The sequence below is a fragment of the Colletotrichum fioriniae genome, assembly GCF_027942845.1.
Source record: "Colletotrichum fioriniae strain IMI 355084 chromosome Unknown scaffold_1, whole genome shotgun sequence".
Classification (NCBI taxonomy): domain Eukaryota; kingdom Fungi; phylum Ascomycota; class Sordariomycetes; order Glomerellales; family Glomerellaceae; genus Colletotrichum; species Colletotrichum fioriniae.
Window position 1 is genome coordinate 1,554,387 of NW_027076837.1, and position 23,653 is coordinate 1,578,039.

The 23,653-nt window shown below is 53.8% G+C and overlaps 8 protein-coding genes across 8 annotated transcripts; 3 read left to right on the forward strand and 5 right to left on the reverse strand.

Annotated features, from left to right (window-relative positions):
• Positions 1–452: 452 nt before the first annotated feature.
• Positions 453–1,920, reverse strand: CKA2 (Casein kinase II subunit alpha'; the record flags this gene model as incomplete). Its single annotated transcript, XM_065755936.1, has 6 exons — positions 453–569; positions 629–1,072; positions 1,104–1,298; positions 1,363–1,541; positions 1,668–1,709; positions 1,848–1,920. The coding sequence occupies 6 exons, from the start codon at positions 1,918–1,920 to the stop codon at positions 453–455; spliced, it is 1,050 nt and encodes a 349-aa protein (XP_065615176.1).
• Positions 1,921–3,581: 1,661 nt separating this feature from the next.
• Positions 3,582–5,064, reverse strand: N0V96_000412 (uncharacterized protein; the record flags this gene model as incomplete). Its single annotated transcript, XM_053193493.2, has 5 exons — positions 3,582–4,040; positions 4,091–4,136; positions 4,546–4,594; positions 4,653–4,776; positions 4,837–5,064. The coding sequence occupies 5 exons, from the start codon at positions 5,062–5,064 to the stop codon at positions 3,582–3,584; spliced, it is 906 nt and encodes a 301-aa protein (XP_053049210.2).
• A 745-nt stretch (positions 5,065–5,809) lies between these two features.
• N0V96_000413 (uncharacterized protein) lies at positions 5,810–7,261 on the forward strand (the record flags this gene model as incomplete). The annotated part of the gene is made up of 2 exons (XM_053193492.2): positions 5,810–6,398; positions 6,447–7,261. The coding sequence occupies 2 exons, from the start codon at positions 5,810–5,812 to the stop codon at positions 7,259–7,261; spliced, it is 1,404 nt and encodes a 467-aa protein (XP_053049209.1).
• A 393-nt stretch (positions 7,262–7,654) lies between these two features.
• Positions 7,655–11,983, reverse strand: N0V96_000414 (uncharacterized protein; the record flags this gene model as incomplete). Its single annotated transcript, XM_053193491.2, has 2 exons — positions 7,655–11,432; positions 11,550–11,983. 2 exons carry the CDS (start codon positions 11,981–11,983, stop codon positions 7,655–7,657), a joined length of 4,212 nt encoding a protein of 1,403 aa, XP_053049208.2.
• A 1,029-nt stretch (positions 11,984–13,012) lies between these two features.
• Positions 13,013–17,635, reverse strand: N0V96_000415 (uncharacterized protein; the record flags this gene model as incomplete). Its single annotated transcript, XM_053193490.2, has 3 exons — positions 13,013–13,677; positions 13,739–17,366; positions 17,423–17,635. 3 exons carry the CDS (start codon positions 17,633–17,635, stop codon positions 13,013–13,015), a joined length of 4,506 nt encoding a protein of 1,501 aa, XP_053049207.2.
• Positions 17,636–18,028: 393 nt separating this feature from the next.
• RPS11B (40S ribosomal protein uS17) lies at positions 18,029–19,072 on the forward strand (the record flags this gene model as incomplete). The annotated part of the gene is made up of 4 exons (XM_053193488.2): positions 18,029–18,037; positions 18,202–18,418; positions 18,670–18,908; positions 19,004–19,072. The coding sequence occupies 4 exons, from the start codon at positions 18,029–18,031 to the stop codon at positions 19,070–19,072; spliced, it is 534 nt and encodes a 177-aa protein (XP_053049205.2).
• An 822-nt stretch (positions 19,073–19,894) lies between these two features.
• On the forward strand, positions 19,895–20,969 carry N0V96_000417 (uncharacterized protein; the record flags this gene model as incomplete). Its single annotated transcript, XM_065755937.1, has 2 exons — positions 19,895–20,407; positions 20,532–20,969. The coding sequence occupies 2 exons, from the start codon at positions 19,895–19,897 to the stop codon at positions 20,967–20,969; spliced, it is 951 nt and encodes a 316-aa protein (XP_065615177.1).
• A 1,566-nt stretch (positions 20,970–22,535) lies between these two features.
• Positions 22,536–22,772, reverse strand: N0V96_000418 (uncharacterized protein; the record flags this gene model as incomplete). The annotated part of the gene is made up of 2 exons (XM_065755938.1): positions 22,536–22,634; positions 22,695–22,772. 2 exons carry the CDS (start codon positions 22,770–22,772, stop codon positions 22,536–22,538), a joined length of 177 nt encoding a protein of 58 aa, XP_065615178.1.
• Positions 22,773–23,653: the final 881 nt, after the last annotated feature.

Here is a 23,653-nt window from a genome sequence, read left to right on the forward strand (position 1 = left end):
CCCCCGGTGTGGTGAAACCCAGATCCTTACGCAAGCCAAATTTCCTGTCGTCCACCACATTTCTCCGTTCGTCCTCGCTGCTCCTCGCTTTGGTCGACGTTTGTACGCCTAAAATATATGTGTAGACCACCTTTCGTGTCGTCGCCCGTGAACAGATACCCATCTTGAAAAGTCATTTCGAATAATCATTCCATGTATTGAGACTGAGGGAGGTGGAAGGTCCGCTTCATGCTTTCTTGTCCCGTTGATCCGAGCCATGTTCACACCTGGAGGAAGGGACTTTAGTCTAGAACCCAGGCCGGCTTGCGGTTACAGGGTCCAGTCCCGAAGTGACCGCCTGCGCCGCCTGCAGTGTGATGCCTCTTGCGTACAGTCTATGTGCAGAGGGAAGATCCAAATTGTCGCGTGGGGGGGTGAGTAGTTGCGAAACCAAGCTGGCCGACGACTTAGGCTCAGTTACTGCTCACACCTGAGGCGGTCTGGTTGGCCAAATGCTGCTTGAAAACCTCGGGGTCCCGAACAGGGTTGAAGTAAGGGTGTGCCTGGGCCTCCTTGGCAGTAAGGCGTTCCTGCTTGCATGTCAGTTTACCATTCTTGCCTAGTCGCGCCTCGCATGGTGTCAACGTACCTGGTGGTCGTATCGAAGAAGCTTATCCAGGAAATCGATCGCTTCATTGCTGACAAAGCGCTGGTTTTCCGCGGTGACGAAAGAGTGCCACGGCTTCTTCTGGAAACGACCGAGGATGTCGTCATACTGCGCATCGAGCTCGATCTCGTACTTGTCGAGGTAGTCGAAGAGGTCGTCCGTACCGAGTACCTTCGCAATCTTGACAAGTTGGTCTGAGTTAGAGTTGCCATGGAAGAACGGCTCCTTCCGGAAGATCATGGAGGCAAACATGGCACCAAGACTCCACATGTCCAAGCTGTAGTCGTACTCCTGGAAGTCGACCAACAACTCGGGACCCTTGAAGTATCTGGAAGCCACGCGCACGTTGTACTCGGTTCCCTGGTGGTAGAACTCGGCCAAACCCCAGTCAATAAGTCGCAACTGGCCCAGTGTTAGGTTCAAGAGCTTAATGGATTCCACCAAACGTAGTACGTGCCTTTCTGTTCTCATGATCGATCATAACGTTGTGAGGTTTGACGTCGCGGTGCATGATGCCCTTGCTGTGACAGAAGTCGAGGGCCTTCAGTAGCTCATTGATGTAGTAGCGGACATCAAGATCGTTGAACTTGGGGTAGAGGCTTCGGAAGTCGGTGTTATTGACATGCTCGAAGATGAGGGATGGCGTCTTGCTCTATTCGAGAATGCATCATTAGTCCGCTGACTTGGCGACTGCTCTTACGACAAGATTCGCTTACTTGTGAGTCTCTGACCACGTCCAGAAGAGCCACGACATTGGGTCCTCCCGCCAGGTTTTGCAAGATCTTGATCTCACGCTTGATCTTCTTCTTCTTAACAGGCTTCAAGACCTTGATGACGCACTTCTGGTAGTTAACGACATTGATGCCCTCAAAGACCTCGGAGTATTTTCCGCGACCTGTTATTGAAGACCTGTATCAGCCAAATATGCTTTCGTCGGTTCGACTCGTGCGCAGAGTATGCGGCGGTATGGCGCATGCACGCGCGGCGCGGGGGCCACCCTCGGCGGAAGCACAAAACGTACCAATTTTCCTGACGACCTCGTAGTTCTCGAGCACCCCCCAGCCTGTTGATTGAAAGGTTAGTAAATATGAATCCGCAAGAGTGGGCAGCGCATGGTAAGAATGGCAAATGCAGGTCGCATACGCCTAGTCGATCTCTGGGCGAGTGAGGCAGGGTAGGAAGCGCGAGGTCGAAAACCTACTAATATTGACTGAATCGTAGTCCCAGTAGCTGCGGGGCATATTCTGGTTGACATCTGCGTAGACCCGCGCCATGTTGGGCGACTTTTTGCCTACGATCGTACGCAAGATTGAACAGGGACGGGGTGGTGATGTTGCGTGAGGTTGGATTTTGCGGCGGAGGCAGGACGAGGAGGAGGGGTCTCGGCGTGGCTGAGGTAGCCTGGCTGGACGTGGAGCGGATGGTGGTGGTGGTGGGAGAACGGGGCAGGGAGTAAATCAAGGTGGGATGTCTAAAATCAGGCTTAGCGGTCTGGAGCCGTGATTGGCCGTCGACCGAAAGGGCGCCTTCCCGCTTATCGTCCGGGCCGCCCGATAAGACCAAGTGATCCGTGCACGCCCCTGCCGTCCAATCTGACGGGAGTGAATGAATCTTGGTCTCGACCTGAATCACGAACCTGGGCTTCAGTTCCTTCGGCGCGATCGCTCATAAAAAGTCGGTCAAGCGCTCAAGGAGACGTCGCATAGTAGAGTGTTATACAATCGCTGTCTATGAGGGAAGCCAGTACCTTGGAGTAGACCACCTTCTTCTTCATTCGGATTCAAAGATGGTTGAGGAACATCTCACTCGAACATCAAACAAACGGTTGGTACTATGATGTATCATTGAGTTCATTGTCAATTTGCCGAATTCAGGGTATTAATCCTGTTCGAAAGACAAGCGTGGTCGGTGATTCCAGACATTCTATATTTCCTTTTCCCTTGACCAAACGTAATCATCAAAACGTTCCAGACCGACAGTAGCAAACAAGGGTATCATATCGCTCAATCCTCCACAATCCCAAGATGTCCATTCCCTCCGTCCCACTAGGACAACGCTTCATCCTTCACGTCCTCCATGTGCAGCTTTCTGTTCCCAAACGACTGGAAAGACCACTTCTAACATCCAATGTGGGCATTTTATGCCTCTTCTCATCGTCCTGTATGGCATCTTGTGCCTCTTCCCATATCACCATCCAGAATCTTCAGCCTCTTCCATACTGCCAAAAGACATTCCATGCCTGGTTCGAATCGACCTGGAGACCAATGTCAGTAGATGTCCCTCGACTTGAGTAATTGCGAAGACCAGGAAGTGCGATGGAATGCTTTCAGAGAGAAGATTATTGCTCGACATGTCCAAGCTCAGTGCGAGTCAGGCGCCGGAATTGGCCGGCTGTAGTCAGCTCTGGCCATGGATCCGACTAAGGATGACGATACAAGGTTTTCATCATAGCATACGGTGTATTTGAGTAGAGAGAAATGAGACATGAGCATACCTTCAATGACAGTGGATTTGGTGGATTCCCGCACATCAAGCCCCGCGAACCGACGGAAGCATTTGCCTCGACGTCGGCGTTCAGGTCGTCAAGCAGATATGAGAGCGTATGTGAGGCCCCCAATTTCTGCGACAGTTAGAACGGTGCTGAGTGCACAAGGCACTGCAGCACGTTGCGTGAGCGTAGGGAAATTCCCCAGCTTGGTGGCAAGAGCTGGGAGTGCATGGTCGTGTCTGTATACTAAAGTGGCGACCCCTAATTCTTTCCAGCCGCCAGAAGGTCTAGGAGTGGCACACCCCTAGTTCTTTCCGGTAACCAAAAGGTCCATGGGTCAATGACCGCATGGTTCCTTCCGGTACCAGAAGGTCTAGGAGTGAACACCGAGAGCATACAGATCCCCGACCAGAGGCAGCCAGCCCGGGCGTTGATGGCGGTGGAATGTCAATCGTAGTCGAGGGTGTCAAGCCCCGACTCGACGACATCCCATGTGCGTTTACGGAGGTCGGGCTTGGGCTCTTGTCCCTTGCCTTTCCCCCGTTTCTTCTTCTTGTTCTTAGCAGCTTTGCCCGGCGGGCGAGATGACTCGGCAGCCACAAGGGTGCCATCCTCGCCAGTCTCACCTGCCTGGCGTACTGCCGTTGAACGTCGCTCTTGCTCTCTCTTGATGGTTTCGAGCTCGGAATGGCGAAACATGGCGATTTGGTCGTCAGTGAGTGTGCGTTTGACACCGTCGTGATAGTAGCCGAGATCATCTTCTTCCTCAAAGACGTCGCCATCTTCTTCGACTGAGGCATTGGTGGTTGCAGCGTCCGGCTGATAATTTGGATTTAAAAAATCAGCTTGGAAATTGCGGACTGCCGCACCAGAGAAATGAGCCTCGAAGAATGCTACCAAGTCGTTCTGTGATGAGAGTCAGTATAAAAATTGGAAGGTATCGATGAGGTACTCACATTGCTGACGCTTGGTGCAGCAAACGATGGCATCATTCGGGCCAGCCTGGAGTGGAAGATTGAGGTTGGTGGGTTGATGTGATGCTTCTTGGATATTCTTTTGGTGAGTGTTTTGTGGGAAAAGTGATTGAATGAAGGAAAATCTGAGGTAGATGTATGTTGAAGGAAGGAAGTTGGGTGGAGGAAGATTTGAGAGCAGGAAATTGTAAGAAGGAAATAGGAAAGTTGAATATTTGACGGGGAGAACCGCGGGATCAGCGCGTTGGCGCCTGGAGCTTGGATCACGTGTGGGGCCCGCTTCACCACCATCACTCAGGGAAAGTGGGAAGGGGACGCGAACCAGCGCGCTCCTGCTTGGAAAGTCGAACATATGTTTCATGCAGTAAGGTATTCTGCACATATAATCAAACATTGTGATTGCCCTTTCTGTCACCAGCCTTGAGGGCACTTAAGACTTGCTCAAGAGGGCGAGCGCGCTTTGGAAGGCCCGGAGAACCTCAGTCACTGTAAATGAGTTAGTCGGATACACTTGGTAGCGAGACAATGATGAAGAAGAACTTACTGTGCTCCTGCTTTTGAGCCATGTTCTGTTCCTCCAGATTGACAAATCTCTGTCTGGTGTGAAGGCGCTTGACTGCACGCTCATTGTCATGGGCACTGGAAGTGGATGCCCAGACGTTGAAGTACTGTAGAGAGATGGTCACCATGACTGTAAGTTGAAAAAAAAAGCGGGCATCAAACCATACCTTGACGAGACCGTCGAATTCGAGCAAAAGCTCGCGCTCTTTATCGTCTGCATCGGCGAGAGCCTTCTCGTATCGGGCTTCGAAATCCTCCCAGTCGAAAGCCGGAAAGACACCCGGAGTGCTGGGGGTGTTGTTGCCGTTGTCCTGACCGTTGGCAAATTGCTGGTCCAAACGAGGCTCGGGTGTCTTGGTAGTCTTTTGCTGCTGGTTGTTTCCCGCGTCGGCCATGTTTGCTGCTGAGCCTGAAAAATTGTGCAAGGAGAGGAATCAAGAGAAGACAGGCTGAGGAACTGGATGGTGATGGTTGTTGTTCTTTTTTTTTTTTTTGGTTGTGAATGGGATCCTTCTTTTTATTTTTTTGGTTCGCCTTGAAAGTGCTGTTGATTTTCGGGTGTAGAGAGAGGCAGGAAGTCTTGGTGTTACTGCCGCTTCAGGGAGGTACGGCAAGTGGCTCCTGTAGCGGTACCGTTGGTGTTTCCTGCCTACCAAAGGAACGTTAGCGATTTGGCTGCCAAAGGCTGAAAGTGTGGCGCTAAGAGGGAAGCAAGCGCCAAGGGAAGAAAGTGTGGCGCAGGAAGGGACATGGGGAGGGTGCCATGGCCCATGGGGTCACCCCTGCTGCCTGTCGGAGTCCGCTTGCGCCAACACCAACGGCAGTCGAGTGTTTCCCATTCTGGCCCATTCATTGTCTCTCACCCGACCTCGTTCCCGTGACTCGACCGACGACTCAAGCGACCTGCCACTCACAGGTCGTCTGAACGCCCCGATTGACGCACCTTGCTTTCCGAGAGTCGGCGTATATATCAAGTCGGTGATTCCTTCCAAGGCTTTTGGGGGTTTCTCTCTCCAAGATCCACTTACCAGAAACTCAAATACCAAACGTCATTCCGCGGGAACAACGATCTGTGCATGCGCCTCGTCGTATCACATCTCGAGTCGCCGCTTGCCTGGACTCGACCAGAAAATCGCCAAAATGAATTGCGACATCTGCTGTAGGCCTCACCATGCTCAGCGTCTTCCCTTTCTCTGTGCCGTCGATGCTCGCAACCACTGCTATGAGGGTCGCATCAAGAATCTCCAGGCGCTGATGGAGAATGAGACTCTTCAAAAGGAGATCAACGATCTGCTTGCCCAGGACAAGGCAGATAATGGCCCTGGTCGAAGCGTTGTTCTCGAGTCGCTGAGTGCCTCTCAAAGAACGGCCGAAGATCGCACTGAACAGATCATCGCCCAAGCTGAGAAACTCAAGGGTGAAATTGCCGCCGCCAGAAAGGAGATTGCTGATCGCAAAGCCGCCCTCATTCGCCGCAAATCCGACCTTGCATCTGCATCGAGTGGTATAGCTGCTCGGAGAACTAGACAGCTGGAAGAGACTGAACGTTCCATCTCGGTTGCCAAGTACAAATGGACCCGTAGTGCGGACCAGATGTCTTCGACTCGATCCTTCTTGTGCATGGAGGCTGCCAAGCTGTATGGACTTCGTCGCATCAAGAAGGGATCATCCGCTCGGTACGAGTACAAGATCGGGGGTGTTGACATCGTCGATCTCTCATCTATGAATGGTTAGTATCGCAACCCAAAGTTAGCGAATGACACTCAAACCTTGACAGCTATAACGCCTGAACTCTTGTCAACCTCTCTCGCCAACATCGCCCATATTCTGGCTTTGACTTCTCACTACCTCTCGGTCAGGCTCCCTGCAGAGATAACACTACCGCATCGAGACTATCCGCGCCCGACCATCTTCAATCTTTCTTCGTCGTATCAGCATGGTGAAGTACCGTTTCCTGGAACTTCGCCTGTCACCAGCTTCTCTGCAGAGGAGCGCGAGAGCCAGCCGCACTACATGCCTCGCCCGCGGCCACTCTTCGTCGACAAGGCTTTGCCCGTACTGGCCAAGGAAGACCCCGCTGCTCATTCCTTGTTCATAGAGGGCGTGACATTGCTGGCGTACGATATTGCTTGGGCCTGCAGTACTCAGGGCGTCTTTGTAGGAGATCGTAACTCGTTCGAGGATGTGTGTCATATGGGTCGCAACTTGTACAACTTGCTCATTGGCCAACAACTCCACAGTACTCAGACTGGTCGCCTCTATCCACCTGCGACTTCGTCACCCGGAGCGAAGCACGATGCGCTTGATCAGGAAGAGCTCGGCAAAGCTCCCTCATGGATGGGACGATATTCCCACGGCACAGCTCATGCTTTCCTTGGCAGCGCAGAGGGATCCGAATTCATTCGCGGTTTCAAGCTTCCTACCCCCCTGAAGCTTGCTGATAGGCTCAAGAAGAAGCTTGTCAGTGAGGTTGCCGTTCCGGAGTGGGAGGTTCTTGAGGATGATGCTTGGGCAATCGACGAAGGGGAAGGCCAGGCGAATCGCGCTGTCGGTGGTGGTACAAATGGCTGGACAAAGGTGAAAAACAGGTAATCCAAACAAAAATAGCAAACTCTTCGTACGTCGGTAATCAAACATCGCGCCAGTCGCTCTCCGTCTCCCAGTCTCTCTGGTGCTATGTGGTCGTGGTACAGGTGGATGGGTGTTTTTTTTTTTGGGTTTTGTGATTTTGAGACTTTTTTTTTGGTGTTTTCTATTTCACTCATCTCGAATTCCTCTTCCATTATCTGCTCTTTTGGTATCGTCTCAGGAAGCCTTGGTTCTTTCAAGGTTCTCTGATCCCATCGGTAAGGCTGTACGCGTGTGTGGGGGTTTTTTTTCCCGGTTTTTGTGATTTTGGGACTTTTTTTTGGTCTTTTCGTTCTTTTTCCTCGATCTCGCGGTCCTGAACATCTGTCTCATCTCTTGGTATCGTGTCGAGAGTGTTCATTTCTTCCGGGCTTCCCTGATCTTCTCCAGCCATGGGTTCATAATCTCAGCTTGTGATTCGGAATCATCGGGTACGATCAGGTGAGCGACGAAAGTTTCCTTCACAACCAATGCGGCCCATCTGTCAATGAGATCATCGAACATGTTGCGGAAAATGCTCTGTCCCCTGTTGTATCGCTTGTGTTCCATGAGCTCGCCCCACCTTCTGATAGCCAGCTGCGTGAGGCTTTTGGCACAATACATCTTCAACTGGTCAGAATCGATAAGGTCCCACAGCGGTTCCAGAGTTTTCTTCAACTCGTCCTCCACCTCGGGGGATCCAATCACCACCACGAGTCCTGCAAGAGACGGAGCGACGGCAAGTAACGCAGGACTGAGCCCGGGCGTAGGACTAGGCGCAGGCAAGGGGTTGAACTTCAAAGGCGTAACATGAACGACGAAAGGGGCTGGCACCATGGGAATCGGCGGCGGAGGCCGGAATTTCGCCGCCTTCTCGTCCAATTCGTTCTGTTCATCCTGGAGCTTCTTCTTGCGGAACTCATGCTCTTGGGCCTGTGCGCGTTGCGTTTCCTCGTCTCCCAATCTACGTCGACGCAACGGGAGGATTTTCCGAGGGGCAGGGAAGTCTTCGTCCTCAGACATTGCCTGGTCGTCGTCCGAGTCCGAAGGGAGTTCCGATGAGGCCTCGGACTCTGGTGTTGGCGATCGGGAGGGAGGAGCCTCGGAAGTTGAGGTCTGAGGAGTCGGAGCCGGCCCCAGAGCCAGTTCCAAACGACGGCGACGGATTGGCAAGATCTTGCGCGGTGGGATGTACTCATCGATTCCTAGGAATTCTACTTCGCTGTCTGAATCGTTATCGGACTCAGATTCCATCTCCTCGGGCTCCTGAGACAAGTCTCGAAGGACGAGGGCCTGCTTCGTGACCGGGGGCATTGGCGGGGGCGGCGCAGGCCATGAGAGTCCAGGAATCGTCGAGGGCGTTGCGAGGAAGCCACTTCCAGGCACAGGCGGTTCCGGTGTCTGAGGGACGGCGGGAGACGTTGATTTGTCCTTGGGCTCTCCGGGTACGTCTGACTCTGGTTCGGTGATTGTCGCAGGTGCCACTGTCTCGTTTTGAGATTGCGCAGGGGGCTCAGGCGCACGAGTGACGGTGGGAGATGGTGATTCTTCCTCAGGCTCTTCGGGCACGTCTGGCTCAGGCTCGGTGATTGTCTTGGACAGCGGGCTCTGCTTGCGAGATCCGGCGCTATCCAGTGGGAGGTCTGTTCTCGGCTGGGTGGCTGACTTGAACGAACTCACTGGTAGCAGCACGAGCTTCGACACAGTGTCTGCCTTTGTGGTAGACTTCCAGTTGTCAGGGGCTTGAACAACCAAGGCGTCAGGGCTGTCTGCATCGGATCTGGTGGAAGAAGCATGCTGATCTGCTGCCGGCTTTGTCTTGGGCCGAACCGGGGTCATCAACGGATTCGCGGCCCTCTTGACGAACTTGATTCTTATGGGCTTCTTTGGCACCTGTGGCTCGGGAACTGCGGCGGCGGGGACATTATCGACCTTCACGACCTCTGTAGTAGAAGTGTTCTGGGCTGGAAGAGATACCGGAGGTGAAGATCTCTCTTCCTCGACGTCCACCAGCGACTCTTTCAACTCCGGCTCAGGATTGACGACAACGGAAGCCTTTTCGACCTCAACAAACTCGTGAGGAGGGCTAGGCCAGGTAACAGAAGGGGATACCGGAGGCGATGACCACTGCCTTGCCTTGTTCTCTGGAACTTCTCTCAACTTGGACTCAGAGCCGGCGGGACCGGGGACGTCTATCATCACAGCCTCAGGAGCAGGTTGAAACTGGACGTTGGGACGGTCTACCGTAGGCACGGCGGCTTCTTCCATTTCAAGCTCGCGGTTAGGACGGATCTGGGGTGCATCAAACATAGTTTCGTCCGGGACCTGTTGCGGCCGAGGCCCAGTCGGACGAGGAGCAGGTGAGGGCGTGGGAGGTGCAAGATCAGAGCCCGAAACAGAGCCGTCTTCAAAGTCGGATCCCGAGCAAAGCTTCAAAGGAGAATCCTCATCCATTTTGTCGTTCTCCTCGTCAGACTCTGGTTCAGCGGTTTGCGTATTTCGCTTAGCGTCTGTCTCCCAGTCCATCTCGCTGTCAGGCTGGGCCGAGTGTTTGTCAATAGGCGGACCAGGTATAACGATGGGAGTTGCGATCACGGCCTCGGCAGCTGCTTTCGGGGCTTGAGAAGCCACCGGGACCTGCTGTGTCTGAAGGACTATCTCATGGAGTTCCTTGATCTCGGGTCGTTCATTGATCTCGGCTGGGGAATTGACAGGGACAGCGGGAAGAGGGGACTGGGAAATCGGAGGAGTCAAGATTTCTGGCGAAGGCTCCATATCGGCAATTGGTACGGAGAAAGCAGGAACTTCTGAAGGCGGCCGAACGACTGTGGGCTCGACGATGACAGCCTTAAACTGAGCATGAGCCGCGAAGATATTGCCAACTCTAGGAGAATTACCAAGCGAGGGTGTCTGATCTCCATTCTTGAGTTGCTTGGCTTGAACCACGAACATGTTGTCTGAGGAGAGCTCTCCGATAAGCGAGGGCAATTTGTCTGCGATCTTAGGCTGAGGCTGAGTAGCGGCGGCATGAGCTGCTTTGAGTTCTGTAGCAGATGTGCCAGACGAGGGCATCTTCTCTGTCATCTCGGGTTGCAAGGTCTGATTCGGAGAGGGGTGAGCTGATGAGACCTTCTCGTCAGGGGTACTAGGCAAGAGTACCGGAGAGGCGGGAAGGGCAACAATCTTCTCCAAAGCAGCAAGAGGACTTGGCGGCATCGGGCTCGCAGGCGGAGCAGTGACCTTCGTAGTAGTCAAGACAAGCTCGGCCTTGGCGCTGTCAGTCTCCTTTGGCTTGACAGGCAAGGTCGGTACCGGTGTGGTTGGCGAGGAGGAGGTGACTGGCGGTGATAGAGACAGAGGCCCAGGACTCGAGTTCTGCGTTCGCTCAGTGTCTTGAACCGCCTTGAAGTTAGCCGGCGAGAGCATGACCGGGGCCGTCGACATAGGCGAGACAACAATGGGCGAGAACGAGAGAGGGGTGCGATCCGAAGTCTGTGTTGACTTTGTGACTTGGATCATCTTGCTTGACGTCTGGGCGACTTCCGCAACATCAACATGGGCGTTTGACGTCTGGCTTGAGACGCTTGCTTGACTGGCACTCTTGTTGATATCGAAGAACTCAGGAACTGGTCGCATCGTGCTCTTTCCGCGGTAAGTCTGGAGCAGGTGAAAGTTTGCCATGAATTGCTGCGAGACCAGGTCCTGCTGAACCTTGCCGTCCGCTTCAATTCTCGAAGCCAACACCTGCATGCTTGAGGCGAGAGACTCGTTGCTGGCCGCCAAAGCGTGGTTGCCGGCTGCCAAGACCTGGTTGCTGGAAACAATCGCGCGACGCACGTCGATAGATTCACGGAGGCTGAAGTCTTGCTTGCTGACCTTCTGGGGGTTGTGGAAGAATCCTTCAACGCCACCAAGTCTCTTATGGATCACGTCGGGCAGGTTCTTGGTCTTGTCGATGACGAATTTGGGACGGGGGCGCTCTCTGGCGAGACGTGCCTTCAGACGGAAGATCTCACTCCTGTTCTGATAGGCTGACGCATTATACATCGTCCACATCTCGCATTTCTCTTCCTCGTGCTTGGCCTTCAAGACTTCGATGTCGGTCTTAGGAGCAGGCTCGGGGTCGCACACCGCCTGATTCGGTGGCGAGGGGGGTCTGCTTCTGTTGTCAGCATATCGTGAAACGAGATCAATGAAGGAGGGTATTACTCACATAACAGAGGGATCACTCTCGCGCGACCAATACTATTTGGTCGACGTCGGAAAGGACAACTCTGGCCAGGTACCAGGAATCCTGGGCTTTCGCTCAATCTTGTAGACACCCGAGACATCATCCACGTCGACGTGGAGAAACAAGGGATCATCTTTGCCGCCATCCTTCCATCTCAGACTATACGCCTCGAGGCGTTTAGTCGCGGCGATACAGATCAGACGGACAGCGAGAACGAGTGCGCAATTAAGCGGCGTGAAAGGTGCCAACTCCATGTTGAAGAAGGCGCGGAAAGCTTGGTCACCGGCGGTGTGGAGGTAAGAGATCCAGTCCCAGATGGAACCGGAAGCCCCTACGATCTCGCACACCCACGCGGATTCCGTAAAGGGTTCGACGAAGTCGTACACGAAGTCGTACGCGGTGATTAGGATGAAGAAGATCCACTTCCAGATGGAAGCGGAAAATTCTCCAGCCTCGATCAACCCCGCGAAATCCATCGTGAGGTCTTGTCGAGTAGCAGTGAGTAAGTGAGGAAGTCGTGAATCGATCAGAAAATGAAGTCCGCGGCGCGTGCAAGCATCAGCAGCCGGGATGAAATAATGGGTGATGATTTTCGTAATCGAAGCGCGACAAAGAGAGAAAAGAGAAGGAAGTTTTTTTCAAAACTTCGCCGCGATAAAAAGTGATATGCGCGACGGGTGGGTGGTGGGCCGGCTGGCGGTCAGTGGTCGGCGGTTGGGTGTTGGGTCGTTCGGCACGTGTCGCGAAGAGAGGCAGGGCTTTCGGATAATTCACCTTCGTCTTGTCTGCTCAGGTGAAGTTCATGAAAATGTGACGTGAATATACCAGAAGGGGATGCGTATTCAGGATGGTGGGTCGGGCGGGATGGCGATGGCCGGGTGTGGGCAGGGAGGGCTGCGTTTGGTCGGGATAGCTTCCATGGGTATTTTCACTTGTCACTTGCAAACAAAGATCACCCATCAGTGGGACGATGCGGCTATGTAGATATGTGGTGTTGGTAATGCCCCTTGGTGATGCACCTCGGTGAGAAGTCATTCACCGAGACCCAATCCTCATTCCATCAAGCTTCTGTCGGAGGGATTGCTCTACCGGGGTCTTGATACTTGCCTTACGTTTGTCTCATGCTTCTGTCAAAACTTATCCCATGGTGACTAAGATAACATATCCTCATTGACTGCTCAAATTTCGAAGCCTAGAAGTTGCACATCTTCATCCATCTGGAAGAGCGATAAATCTCATCCTGTGATTGATATTTCGTCCGACAGCGATAGTAAGACGAAGTATCACTTGGAGCAACGAGCGTATGATCGAGGCGCATGGGACGCAAGATTTACGTCGAACAGTCGATTGCGGATTGAAAATGCAGCTAATTACGGAAGCAAAAGCAATGTTTTGCATCAGGCTCTGGGTATCCGCCATACGCGCCACTAAACCGGAAATACTGCCTCCCAAAAAACAATGTCCCACCATCGTCAATCATAACAAGAAACGGTTACCAACGCTCCTCAACCTTGCTTCCTCCCTCTCGCCAAGAGCCTCTCATGCAGGTCAACAACAACATCGATCCATGAGGGCACGCCCTCCTCTTGAGACAGTGCCTTCTCACCCAAGTGGGTGGTCAAAAACTCGGCCATCTTGCCAGTGTTGAAGTGTTCTCCATAAACAACAGTTGCCTCGGGCTGCAGAGTGAAGTCGATCCCGTCAGGCTTGCTCACCCCATGGATCTCCAGGGCAATCACCACCTTGGTCTCGATCGACGGCAGAAGAAGCGAAGACCTGACTGCGATGGATGAATCTGAAGTCCGGGAGACAACCGTGGGGAAGGTGACGTTGAGTCGGCGAATTTGGTTGGAAGTGGAATTAGACTTGTCCCACGCGGAATGAACCATGTGGAGGAGGTCCGCAATTTTAGTGCGGCTCTGCGGCAAGCCACGGATGTGGTCCCGGATGCATTGCAGGAAAAATTCCTTTTCCGGCGTTGAAGGCAGGGGGTTATTCTCGCGATTTGCAGCAATGTACCACAGGTCAATGCGCGAATTCTTCTGGCCACGCTGGAAAGACGCCATGTCGAACACCAGCTCAATCTCGCGGCGATATGTCATTGAGACGGTGCTTCCGGAAACCCCAGTCACAGCCCAACCGTGTTGCTTTTCAAGAGAATCCACTCGGGCTGCCGGCATGTCAGTCTTGGTGGGGTCAGATTTCTTCGGATACAACAAAAAAAAACTTACCCTTAAGCGCGCTGATCTCACTGATAGACCAACCTCGGCATTCCTCGCGGATTTTCTCAGCCTCCTTAATGTCCTCGTGGCATTGTTGCTTCTCTTGCGCAAGTTGCTCGACGTCTTGTTCCGCCTCTTGTAGCTGCTGTCGGAGCTCCTCAACCCGCCGAGTCTTCTCTTGGACATCGTTGTCAAGCGCGGCCAAATCAAATCTGGCAGTTTCCAGCTCTTCCGGGTCGCAATCGGCAAGCTCCTCTGCAACAGCCCGCAGGTTCTTGTGCTCTTGTTCAAGAACCTCGAAACGCGACATAATTGCAGGCAGGACAGAAGAGAGCAACTTTTGCTGTTGCTGAAGTACCTTGTCGTCGACGGCCATGCCCTCGGCGATCCTGACAAGACCCTCCCTCAGGCCCTCCTGGAGCTTCATTCGCCACTCGTACCACATCGCCTTGCTCTCGAGACGAGCATGAGTTTTGCCGTTCTTGAACTGATTGTCAAGGATGTTCTTGAAATCAGGCGATGCTGACATGTATTCTCGGAACAAGGGCGGGTTCTCCTCAAAGGTCTCAGACTCGATCTCGCGAACGATTCGACGGCCCTCGGAGATGTACTTCTTGAGTTCGCGGCACGAATGCTGGTAAAGCTCAAGCATAGGTACTGTGCATGCACCGGCGACGACGCAGTTCTCCAGTGACAAGTCCTCCTTGCCACCAAAGTCCTTGAACATGTCCGGAGCTTGCGTGTGACGCCGTTTGGTGGTTGTTAGCTCCATGAAGCGGATTGAGGTCATGTTGAGGAAATCCTGAAGGTGAATTCGCTCCTCCGCATCGTCGTCAATGATTTCGGCTTCGTCTCGAGCAGGGGAGCCCTCAAGGTTCATTGGGTGTGGCACAGTGTCTTCTTCGACATCCCTGAATCGAGCGTGCCCCTTTGGTGACTTAGCAGAGCTTGCAGGCTTCTGAGGCGATTCAGAATGAGTGGGCGTTGCTTTTGATGCAGCATTTTCCTCCATACTCTTTCTGGCAGATCGAGTCAATCTGCGACCGGTAGTCTCTGCCTTACTGGGAGGCTGCTGCAGCTTGACATTCTTCACCGGGCTGCCTTGATGGCCTTTGAGTCTCTTGACGCCGTCGCGGTCTTCGCTGTCCTCCTCATCATCGAGCTCGGCGGGCCGCTTGCCAAGTAGTCCTCGTGCGCTTCCAACGTGGAGACTTTTTCGGCTTTGCAGGCGCTTCTTTTGAGGGCTCAAGCTTTCAATCATCTCCCTCAGGTTCAAGGTCGCGTCCTTTTCGTTTTCGCCACCATCTGCTTCACGCTCAAGAATTTTCCTGCCGTTCTCTTTGTCTTCCTCTTCTTGGCGGGCCCTATCGATTTCATCCTCAATGATTTGTGGTTTAGCAAAGGCTACACCACGGACTTTACCGGGAATGAACTCCTGGACCGTCTCGCCGAGGGATCCCCTTCGGTCAAGCAGCGCAGCAACACGCGGTGACCCGAGGCCCGGCTTGTCCGCGCCGATGCCAGAGTGCCTTCGGGTTTGCGGTGTCAAAACAAAGGTTGGCGTCCTCGCGCCGGTGGCTGGATCTTGCTGGAAGATATTCAACCGAGTAGCAGTCTTCTCAGGAGAAGGAGTTGCAGGCTTTCTAGTTGGAGATTTTGACTTTGAGCGACCAGGCTTCTTCACCGATTGGGGCGTCTTGACTGGGGAACTGTCGAGCGGTGTTCCAGCAGCAGCGTGTGGCGGAGCGACAGACTTTGGCGGGCTGGGTGTTCTGGTTCTAGCTCTGGTTCTAGCCGGTGATTCTGATATGGAGCCTGTACCCGGCATGCTCTGACGAAGGCCTTTGCCTTGGAAAGGGTTAAACCCAGGACTGCTGGCATTTTCTGATCCTGCAACTGAGTGTCTCTTGGCCGAGGCAGCCAACTTCTTGGCAGGTGACGCAGGCTTTGCGGACATGGATTTGGTAGGGGTATCTGGCTTATCCACTTCCGCCTCCATAAGTTTCTTAGCGGCGAGGCGAGATTCTGGAGGTTGAGATGGTTGAATGATGCCTCCGATTGCCATTGTCATGTCCATGCCCATAGTTGCTTCGTCTTGATCGGACACTTGGGAAGAGGGCAGAATACGGCCAACGGGGAGCGTCATGTCCATTGGCGTCGTCAGCTCGTTCAATGTGTCGTCCTGTGAAGACAGGATGCGGCCGACCGGGATAGTCATGTCCATGCCCATCGTTGCGTCTCCTCCGTGGATAGTCGCGTCCGCCACTGGCAGTATGCGACCAACACCGACAGTCATATCCATGTCCATGGTTGCCTCCTCTTGGTTCCCGCGAGACGTCATTGTCCTACGGCGCTTCTGAGTGGCATCATTCTTGGGATGTGATGGCAGAAGGCCGCCGATGGCACTCGTGAATTCCATAGACATATCCTCGTTTTCCACCCCAGTGTCGTCGAAAAGATCGTCATCAGCGTTGGAATCGCGAATGGCACCGACGGCTGTGGTGAACTCCATGGTCTGGTCCTCCACGTCATTCTCAGCAGGTGTTTTGGTGTTTCGAGAGAGAATGCCGCCGAGTACTCGGGTAACATCCATGGACATCTCTTCGTCTGGTTCGATGTCGCCGGCTGATTTGCCGAGGATGCCTCCGACAGCAGCAGTCATATCCATTTCCATGTCCATGTCCATGTCCATGTCCAACTCATCTTCGTCCCTATCCTGAGGTGGGCTTTTTTGGACAGGCGGGGGAGGGGCAGTGTTCTCTTGATCTTGCGATGCCTCATCTTCTGGCTTGCTCTTCTTGATCCAACCAAAAGAGGGAATGATTTCTTCATCATCACTATCATCGAAACCAAGCCTTTGTGTGCCAGCCTGCCGAGCAGCTGTGCGGAGTGCCTCATCAAGACTGTCATTATCATCATCCGATGCTGTTGTCCGGCTGGACATGACTGAGGCGCTGGTAACTTCATGGTCGTCGACGGTCATCATTGTGCCATCATCGTCAGAGTCGCTATTCGAATCAGACGCCTCCTCCTCCTCTTCATCTGCAACTTCCTCGACGGCATCCGCTGGCTCGGAGTCGGAGCTGAACCCTGTGGCCATAGTGTCTTGCTCCTCATCGGAAAACTCCATGAGTGGTGCGGTAGAACTCCTCCTGCGCTTCTTCTGATGCAGTTCTCTCTGGTTGTCGGGCGACTGGGGTACGACATCATCATCCTGCTCCGGCGGGGTTGATGGTCGCTCCGTCGGTTCTTCAATCTGGGGGGCAGAGGTAGAGGATCTACGGCGCGACTTGTTTGTTGATGTATTCGGGTCTTGCATGAAATCGATTTCATGGAAAGTGTGAAGGGTTGCCTCCGCGGCAAAAGATACTCTGCGATTTGCGAGAGATTTACGTCTTGCGTCTCTGCGCTCGCGCTCCTTAGCTGCTTGTTGCTGCTCTTCCTCGGTGCGCAAGGCGATCTTGGAGCCTGAGCCTGTAGGGTCGGTATTGCCTGTGATTGTTGGGGTGCTTGACCGCGGCGGACCAAGATCGATGAGGTCGGATGCGCGCTTTCGATGTGGTGGAATCTCGGGTAGTAAGGGCATTGTGGGCTTCAAGATAGATCGTGGCGGAGGCCGTGAAGGCACAGCTAAAGACTAAGATACGCATGTTAGTCGCGTGAGACGACAATGGTCAGGATGACACTGCTTACAGCTCTGCGGTTCCCATTTGCACTTTTCAGGGCGTCCAGACCTCCAGGGCCAATACTCTTGCTGCGGGACTTCTTCCTGCTCTCCGCAAGGGTGCTTCCGACGTCGATTGTCGCATTCTCCTTGTCGCCATTCTTTCTCGAGGACGAGGTCGCGCCGATGGACTTGCGTGTCCGGCGCGTAGAGGGGAGTGTCGCATCGCCAAATGAAGCCATATTGAAAGTCGGTGCTGGTGGTGGCGGCGATGTGCTGCTATCAGGCTTCAGGTCAAAGAAAGAAGCGTGCACATGTCACCTCTTAAACTTGGGGAGAGCTACGCGACTGAAATCGGTAGTGGCGTGAATGTGCCCAAAGCATCTAGGTATGTTCCCCTCGAAAGCAGGGTGGTGGGCTGTCATGGGTCTTGTTTACTGCCCACCAGGGTTCTGATTGGTTTGCAGAGAGTGATGTCAATAGACGCGATTTTGTTGCTGTGGTAGCGCCAAAGACCGCTGTCACCGCATGGACCACCTTTGCGACCAGGCGTGCCAGGGTGCAGAATCTGTGAGTCTTTGTCAGCTGTGGCTGAAATGGCAAAAGAGTGGCTGAGATCTCCAACTGTGGCTGCAATGCTGAGCGTGGCTGAACACTGGTGGGGCTGGCGCCTCGCTAATTTTTTCATGTCCACAGCCCTAATGACAATTTCAGGGCAGGCCCGACCCTCACGTTCTCTCACCCCCGATTTTGCAGACTCTGGTGAAAAGTTGCGGCTCAGCATCAACGACTTCCTAACCCTCAACAGCACCCACCCCCGCCCAGTCGACCGCACCACGACGTCAAGATGGCTACCGAGTTGACCGTCCAGTCCGAGAGGGCTTTCCAGAAGCAGAAGGGTATCTTCCTTAACCAGAAGACCAAGGCGAAGTCTGCTCGCCCCGGCAAGAGCGGCCGCAGATGGTACAAGGACGTCGGTCTGGGTTTCCGTACCCCCGCCACTGCCATTGAGGGCTCCTACATCGGTACGTTTGCGAGCGAGATCGATTGAAGTGTTGGAAAATCCCATGCGCGCGCGACGGCCACGATATTTTATTTCGACGAAACTTTGCGACACGAATGGAGGACTGCAAACGATGGCAGACGAGGATTGGAACTGCGGAGGACAAGAGGAGGAAACGCACGACACACGATGAAGGACTGTTGCAACGCGCGCTGGGATACAACACATGCAAACGAACCAAAGGACTGAAATGCTAACGTTGGACCCCTCCAGACAAGAAGTGCCCCTTCACCGGCCAGGTCTCTATCCGCGGTCGTATCCTTACCGGCACCGTCGTTTCCACCAAGATGCACCGCACCCTCATCATCCGCAGAGAATACCTTCACTACATCCCCAAGTACGCCCGTTACGAGAAGCGCCACAAGAACCTCGCCGCCCACGTTTCCCCCGCTTTCCGTGTCGAGGAGGGTGACCAGGTCACCGTTGGCCAGTGCAGACCCCTCAGCAAGACTGTACGTTTGCGACGCGATGTTGACGATCGATGCCCGCACCTGGGGCTCGTTTTTTTCCACCATATGTCTCTTTTTGCTAACACCACCTTCTTCAGGTCCGCTTCAACGTCCTGCGCGTCCTTCCCCGCACCGGCAAGGCTGTCAAGTCCTTCAGCAAGTTCTAAATCGGCTCATTGGCATTTACGGCGTGACTGCGGTGTGGGTTCTTCATTACATACCGGATGGGAGGTCATCAGGGAAACTGCATCCACATGATTGTGTTATAGATGCAGAATCAGAGACCAAAATGAATTCGATCAGCCAAGCCACGTGGTTGTGATCTAGAGATTCTTCTCTGGCTGTCTTGGGCACACGATGGGCTTGTGATTTTTGCGGGAACGGAAAACTGCGATACGCCTCGGGTCAAATGAACGAAAAAAATGATTAGGATGGGTTGACTGTGCCACTGTAGACTCTCCGGTGATCCAGTGACATGCCGTTTCTGTGCCCCATCCGACTCTGTCACAACATGCAGCATAACGACGACGGTCTTTCGGACCAAGACGTGGACGAGAGCTGCTATGGAAAATAGGTGCCTTGATGGCAAGATCGTGTAGATATGCAGACGGAAGCCTCAGCTCGACAATGACTGCAAATTAAGTCCATATCGAAACTAGCATCAACACACTTGATACACAAAGTAATGGCAAATAGCTAGGGAGACGCAAATACAGACATGAAAGTCATCATATATATTGAACAGCATAACAACACCTTGATGTAACAGTGCCAGATACAGTGCGTAGCTTCAAGTATGCACAGCTGTTCCTTGTCTTCTCAGCCATCTGATTGGTCCAGGGCCACCCACCTCGAAATTCTTCCAGAGCTCCCAGTTTGCGACAAGCCGAAAAGTCCCCAAGCTTCTCAATCCTGACCAAACTCCTCTCGGTGAAAGCTCTTGTTTCCCCAAAGACTCTCCTCGTCTATTCTCGAGTCTCTCCGTCGCAATGGGTTGGTTCGACGGCTGGTTCGGCCCCAGCGCCTCGTCCGACGACCCTCTCAAGTCCCTCGACCCCAAGCTCCGCGAATACCTCGAGCGCGAATCCCCCGTCAAGATCCAGCAGCAGCAGCAGGTCCAAGAAGCCGAGAAAAAGGCCATACGGATCGCCGCGCAAGCGGCACTGGCGGCAGAAGCAAACGCACAAGCACACGCCCAGTCACAATCACAGTCACAAGATGCCGCCGCCGCCGCCGCAGAACAGCCAAAGGTGCCGAAAGAGAGCCTCTTCCAGGACGGACGGTACGCGCACCTGTGGAAGACGTACCGGCCCTACGCCGAGATCGAGGCCGAGACGAAGACGGACCACGAGAAGCTCATGGACGTGCTGGACGGGTTCAAGCAGAGGAAGCACAACATTGGCCGGGCGGCGCTCGAGAACTGTGCCATTCAGCAGGAGGAGTGGGTGAACTGCATGAAGAGCGGCGACTGGGAGGACAGGATGCAGATGTGCAGGCGTCAGGTGCAAAAGTTTGAGAGGTGTTATACCATGCAGACAGTGCGATCCCCTCCCCCTGATACCATCTTCAATTCACCTCAGGGGAGCTCTTGATCATATGATACTAACACCCACTTCCCCCCAACAGAGATTCCTCAAGGCCCTAGGCTACCAATCCATCAATGGCCGCTCGGCCCAAGTGGAAGAAGACATCCAGATGCACGCAGACCAGCTCTACGGGCGCATGATTGAGCAGGAAGACGCCGTGGAGGCCGCCAAGAAGGAAGGGCTCCCGGTGCCAAAGTTCGACTTTTCGATACCCACCGCCGCAACTGCCGCAGCCACGGCGCACACGCCGAGGCCGGACCTGGAGACCTCGTGGAAGGAGAAGCTGGAGCAGCTGCCCGAGTCGGAGAGGGCGGCCGAGGAGGCGGCACTACGGGCGGACTTCCAGGCCAACGTCGAGGTGGCCAAGAACGTGCAGAAGCTGTGGGACGAGCAGGAGAAGGAGAAGGAGAGGCGCAAGGCCGAAGGCAAGGCTACGATTGTGGATCGTATCTCGGGGACGTTTGGCGGTGGGAAGTAAACAGAAGACCCCTTGAGTTTCTCAGGTGATGGCTGTCTCGGACTTTCTACAACAGAGGTAATCTGTGAGAGAAGCCCTAGAAGATGATGCAAGTTGGAACATTGGACCATGAGAAGCCCACGTGGCTGGGGCTGCCGTGGGTGTTACATAGCACGATGTCGGCCCTTTGTAAAAGCGATTGTAGACTACCCTGTACTTCTCCGTATGCATTTCCAGAATCAAAAACCACGCCTGACACTGGCTCAATTCTCTCTTCAATACTTTCGCTCATTGAACTTGCTTCAGATCGTCTCTTGAGATATATTCAATCTCGAAGTGGAAGATCTACAGAGCCCGATCAGGAGAAGTCAAGGTGAGAGTTGAGATTGTGACGTTGACTTGACCAACCTCACACCGACGCGAAAACGGCACGGCACTTCCTTTAGCAACGACAAATGACTTCAAAACCTACCGAGGCCTCCTCCCCCCAGTAAATTCCCTCAACAAGGGTCAGCGTCAGCCATGAAACTCTCATCCCATCTCGTGTTCAAAGAATGGAGGATAAAGGGCCAGGGGTTCAGCTTCCGGTCCGCAGTCCGCGGCAGTTGGGGAAGGGAGGTAAGTTGGCAGGGTATAGGGGATGGAGGAATAAGGTAGAGTTCGCGTTTCACCTGAAGTCAGACTAGCAAATGGCGGAAAAGAGTAGGTAGTGATAGGGAAATTCGCACAAAATCACTCAGCAACCTGCAAAGTCTGAAACCATGACAGGAATTGGGCTCGTGAACACGTCAAGGGTGTGCATCGACCATCGAGGAAGGGGGGCATGCTTCGCGGAACCGACGGGAAGAGAAGACGGGGACTCGGGAGGTCCATCGTCATTTCTCCTGAGTACGTGCCTCGCTGCACGGTCATTGGCACGAATGACGACGCTGGGAGGCCCTGAAAGGGCGTGATCCCTTCTACCTCGGATGACTCAGGCACATAGATCCAATGAGTTCAAGAAATGGCGGTGATGCAGGAAAATCCAATGGCCGGGGGAAGGATGAAGTGTTGACAAGCATGGCGCAGTGACCAGCAGAACTGCAACAGCTAGCGCAAAAAAAATTAAAAAATTGTCTCGGCCTGCGGGTAACGGGTAGGTCGCCTTCTGCAGCGCCCTTCGCTGACGTACCCGAATCCCCCCTTTCGCACACTGCTGCCACTCAGCCCTTCCAAGCACCTCGCTAAGGCGTGCCAAGACTCCCAAGAGATCTACCCGCGCACTTGAAAGCTTGGCAGCCCAGGGACCGCCGCCTCGCATCACCCAAGACTTTTTTGAGCCTCTGCTCTTCAACGACATTGCTTGGCTTCGATAGTCTCAATGATCAGACTGCGAATTTGATGTGAAGTTATAATATATTCGATTGTATATCGGTGATATATGTAATTCAATCCAAGAAATCCAAATCATTCCCCTTCTCCTCCTAAGTATCGGTAGGTGATGGTGGTAAATCGCCTCTAAACGCCGGAAAAAGGGTACCCTCAGGTTCTTCCCAAATGTTTCATTTCCTCCACTGTCATCTTCCCGTCAATCGTGGTATGGGTTGCTTAGCAGCAAGACTCCTCGCAGCCGCAGAGGCCGCAGCAGAGCTCGCAGCCAGCCTCCTCACCACCACGGAGACCCATCTCGGGCTGGGGCTCGGCGGACTATCTCATTGTCAGCACATTGAAGTCGAGAGTGCGATTGATATAGGGGGCAATGCTTACGGGCTGCTGAGTGACGATGCCGTTCTCAACGGGGACCTCCATGGGGGCCTGCTGCTGGGGAGCCTCGGGAGCGGGCATATCGACGGTTTATCTTGGTTTGGTGATGGAAAGAGAGGTGGTGATTTGTAGGTAGTATGTACGGTCTATACAGACGTCTATGTGATGATGTTGATGGTGGTTTGAATTAACAACTGGGTCGGAAGAAAGGAGGAGAAGAAGAAGCTTCCCCCTCCCGCCTTATGTACTCGCTCACCACCATACCTACCTTACCTTACTTACGTAGCTAGTAAAAGCAGCACACCTCAGCAACCAGGAAGACTGGAGGCCCTCCTCCCCCTCGTTCCCCCAATGAGCCGCCCAGCTGAAGCGGTCGGTGGCCGAGGATCCCTAAACCTCGTCGGGGTGACCTATCCTGACCTGACCTATCCTATCCTAGGTATCCTATCCTGTCCAAACCAGACCAACTCACTCGGCTCAGTGTCACACACACACACACACACACACACACACACACACACCCCTCCCCTCCTAATGTGTGGTCTTCCCGGTTTTCGCACTCCCTCCACTGGGCCCCCCAAATAAGCGCAGCTCTCTCATCGGATGCAAAAGCGGCAAACCATGATCAAAACATCCAATCACTCGCCCACACGCCGTGGCCGAAGCCCAGTTTTTTGAGTCCCTCTTTTTGTGGCTGGCTTCGTTGTCGGGCGAAGCACAGGGTCCAGGGGCTTGGAGGGGGGCAGAGTAACAGCGAAGAGGAGAAGGGGAGAGAAGCACAGGTGAAAGTGAACGGGGAGGGGGGCGTGTAATGCACGTAGGGCAGGCCGGGAATTAGATTGTAGGAACTTTGCAGGAAACGAATTGGGGACAGGCAAGACAGGGTGAAAAAAGTGCCGTACTTCCGTGATGGGATGTCATGACACGGGCACACTGGGCAGCACGGGAAGCTCAACCTTAAC